At 44.2% G+C, this 3,366-nt stretch overlaps 1 protein-coding gene across 1 annotated transcript in view; it reads left to right on the top strand.

Moving 5' to 3' along the window:
* LOC104544364 (glyoxylate reductase/hydroxypyruvate reductase-like) overlaps positions 1-2,925 on the top strand; it is a 4,981-nt gene extending 2,056 nt beyond the window's left edge. Inside the window, exons 3-5 of the mRNA XM_010189219.1 lie at positions 1,453-1,631; positions 2,189-2,285; positions 2,667-2,925. Of these exons, the coding sequence (XP_010187521.1) occupies positions 1,453-1,631; positions 2,189-2,285; positions 2,667-2,820 (430 nt within the window). The 3' untranslated portion in view covers positions 2,821-2,925. The remainder of the gene's footprint in view (positions 1-1,452; positions 1,632-2,188; positions 2,286-2,666) is intronic.
* The last annotated feature ends 441 nt before the right edge of the window (positions 2,926-3,366 follow it).

Raw genomic sequence — 3,366 nt, 5'->3', positions numbered from 1 at the left:
CAGATGCTCTCTATTAACCCCTCTCCCCTCCCCAGAAGGGAAAAGAGAATAAGGGAGAAAGACTTTATGGGTTGGAAAAGAAAACTAACAGGTTTAATAAAACAATAATACTAATAATACAGTATAATAATGTAAATAGGAAAATAATAAAATATATAAAGATATGTACAAATATATACAAAACCAATATAAAATCTTCCCCCCACCCTCCCCCCAATGACGAATACGTCATCAGAGGCTCTGCAGCGCAGGGCACTGGAAAAGTCCCAGACCGAACTCAGCAGCAGGTGGGAGCAGGATGCAGGAACACATGGATTAGAATCAGAGGCAGACGAACCAGCAGGGTTCTGCTCCGATACTGGCCATTGAAGGGGTCGAGACGGACGGAAGGGTCCAAGATGGAAGGGCTCCAAGATGGAAGAAGGGCCGAGACCCTCGTGATCCCTCGGCTTTATACCGAGTATGACGTATGTGGGATGGAATACCTCGTCGGTCAGCTTTGGGTCCACTTCCCCACCCCTGTAGGTGCAGACACGACACCCATGGTGGGACAACTGGTCTTGAGCATATCTTCTAGCAGCACATACTGGAAAAACACGCTGCTAGTTTCAGCAAGTTCAGCCACTTAGAAGAGACTGAGCTGAAAAGTAAAATCACTAAATAGAAAATTAATTCTATTTAGCTCAAACCAGGACATGAGGAAAGGAGGAGTAGTCTGGGAGGATGTATCTCCTGTGATGTGGGTGCAGCAGCCATGCAGGCAGAGACATCTCGCCCTCTCGGAGCGAGCTGACAATGAAGAGCCAGACTCGCCAGCCCATTTGCCATCTTCTAGATGAGGTGCATGTGCCCTTCACATATACTGTGACTCCCATCAGGCCCATCCCATCCTTTTCTTTTGTGGGAACCTGTTGGGATGCAGGCAGTACATGTCCCAACCTTGTCCTGATACAGATCAAATGCACCAGCAGGTCCTCCAGCATGTGGTTTCAGTGATGCACAGAGTAGACTTCTGCTGACACCAATTTCTGAAGATTTAACCCTTGCCCTGTATTGTGGGTTTCCTCAGTAATTTTCAGATGAGTTACTTTTCATAAGAAAGGGAATTCATATCAAACATCAGTCTTGCTTTTGGATTGAAAAAGAATCCCCATTACAAGCAGAAGCTGTGACACAAATGCATTTATGGTATTATTTATTCAGTGCATTTACGTGATACTCATTTCTTGCCTTCCATCCCCACAGGTATAGTACTACACATTTGTGTATAGTGCACTTGGTATTGTGGGATACAGCTCAACATTTTTCTTTATTGAGTTTCAGTCAGATAACTGGCTAACTGCTTTGTACAATGGAATGAAGAAAACAATTAGGAAACCTTTTCACTAATGGTGATCCTAACTTTTTCTTGTTGCTTACTACTAGAGTTTAATTTTGGGCTTTTACCCTCAGAAACAAGGAAGAAGAAAGTGCCGTTGGGGCTATTTACTGTAAGAAGATAGATGATTTGCTCCAGCAGTCAGATTTTGTGTTGCTCTCTGTGAACCTGACCCCACAGACACACAAACTGATTGGGAAGAGGCAGCTGCAGCTGATGAAACCCACAGCCACTCTCATTAATATCAGCAGAGGTAGGGTGCAGAATAAACAAAACTGTATTATGGTTTGCTGGCATAAAACGTCCTGAGAAAACCCAACCCTAATATAGAGTCTGTCACAGTAAAGTTTTCAGTAAATTCTCTGATTACTGGATTATTTTGATGTCTGTGGTCGTATCTCAGCAAAACATTTAAGCATTTCCATACTTATGAGCAAGTAGGTCTCTCAAATGTCAGTGATCTTGGAGTGTTAGATGCCCATGTATAATTGTATAATCTCCTCCTTAAGCTCTTTATTTATTTAGTGCAATGTTGTTGCTAACGTACCTCAGGGTGGCACAGCCCACTCTGAAGTCTGTCATTGAGCTTTGTTTTATGGTGCTATGTACTGCCTTTTAAAATTCCTGCCTGTCCAACCTTGGTGCACGTATCCTAGCTTCCTCTTCCTGCTTCACCACCCTCTCTCTGCTGCTGCTTCTGCTCTGTGAGCATTGCTAGCCCTGCTCTTTGCCTGACCACCGTGCCCACATGGATGAGGAGAGACTGGGACAGAATATGGGAATAAGAGTGTCCTTCTTGGTGTAACCCAGGTCTGGTTGTGGATCAGGATGCTTTGGTGGAAGCCCTTCAAAACCACGTTATTAAGGCGGCTGCTCTGGATGTCACATATCCTGAACCTTTGCCAAGGTAGGACAAGTATTTAAGTTAAATATAAGTGAGTGTATGTCTGTGGTTCAAACTAAGTACGAGTTTGTGAGCACGTGAGAAGTTACATAATTCTGTTAGTAGGAGTACCTGATGTATATGCACTAGTCCCACTGAAACAACGCCCCCGCTCCTTCCGTCCTAGCCCAACAAAATTCACACTGACTCATTTGGAAGATTTGTTGCTTAAAAAAACCCGCAAGCTAGGCAGCCATTTGAACTCTTCTCAGTATGCTTGGGTCATGCAATTGGTTTATTTTTAAAAATTATTTTAAAAACTATTTCCCTGGCTCCCTTCGGGTGACGAAATAACAGATGAATGCTCTTTGAGTGACTAGCTCAGAATTTCTTTTCCTTTTCTAGGGGTCACCCTTTGTTAAAGATGAAGAATGTTATAATAACTCCTCACATTGGAAGTGCCACCAAAAAGACACGCCGTCTTATGATGGAAAACATGATGGAAAGCATACAAGCTGGTCTTACAGGTCTTCCTATCCCTAATGAAGTATTACTGTAAAGGGGCCTGTGTTTAATGTTAATACCATTAGTGTTTATCCTGGTGTGAGTGAACAGTAATTTGATCACTCTTCATGTAATTATCCCATGTGTGCTATACAGATAAAACATGTAATGCATGGGTTTGTTTAAATAACCAAAAGTGATTCTGTGTGGCAAATTGCAGTAGTTTGTCACGAACTTAAATGAAAAACTCAAGAAGCCATCGTCTTGCATGGGTGTAATTTATTTTGCTTGTTTCCTTAGAACGGCTGCTCCTGGTGCTCCAGCAGCAATGCATGTCTTTGGGGAACAGCCTCCAAGGCCTTTGCTGGGGTAGCCCTTTAATAATAAAATTAAAATAAACGCAGGTTTATTTCCACTCCCAAGGTAACAGGGTAACCCATCCAGAAAACAGAGCTCGGGCCTGGCTGTGCGTGTATACAAGCCCTCCCTTAGCTCGGCCCTGAGGCTCGCCGGCCTCGCCTACCCCTGTGCCCGAGGGCACCTGCACGTCCCTCCCTCCGTGGCAGGGCCGCTCACAGCCACCCACCGGCACCGCCGCCTA

This window comes from Mesitornis unicolor, unplaced genomic scaffold, assembly GCF_000695765.1.
Source record: "Mesitornis unicolor isolate BGI_N332 unplaced genomic scaffold, ASM69576v1 scaffold20877, whole genome shotgun sequence".
NCBI lineage: Eukaryota > Metazoa > Chordata > Aves > Mesitornithiformes > Mesitornithidae > Mesitornis > Mesitornis unicolor.
Note: the sequence above shows the minus strand (reverse complement) of the source record. Positions and strands in the feature narration are given on the sequence as shown.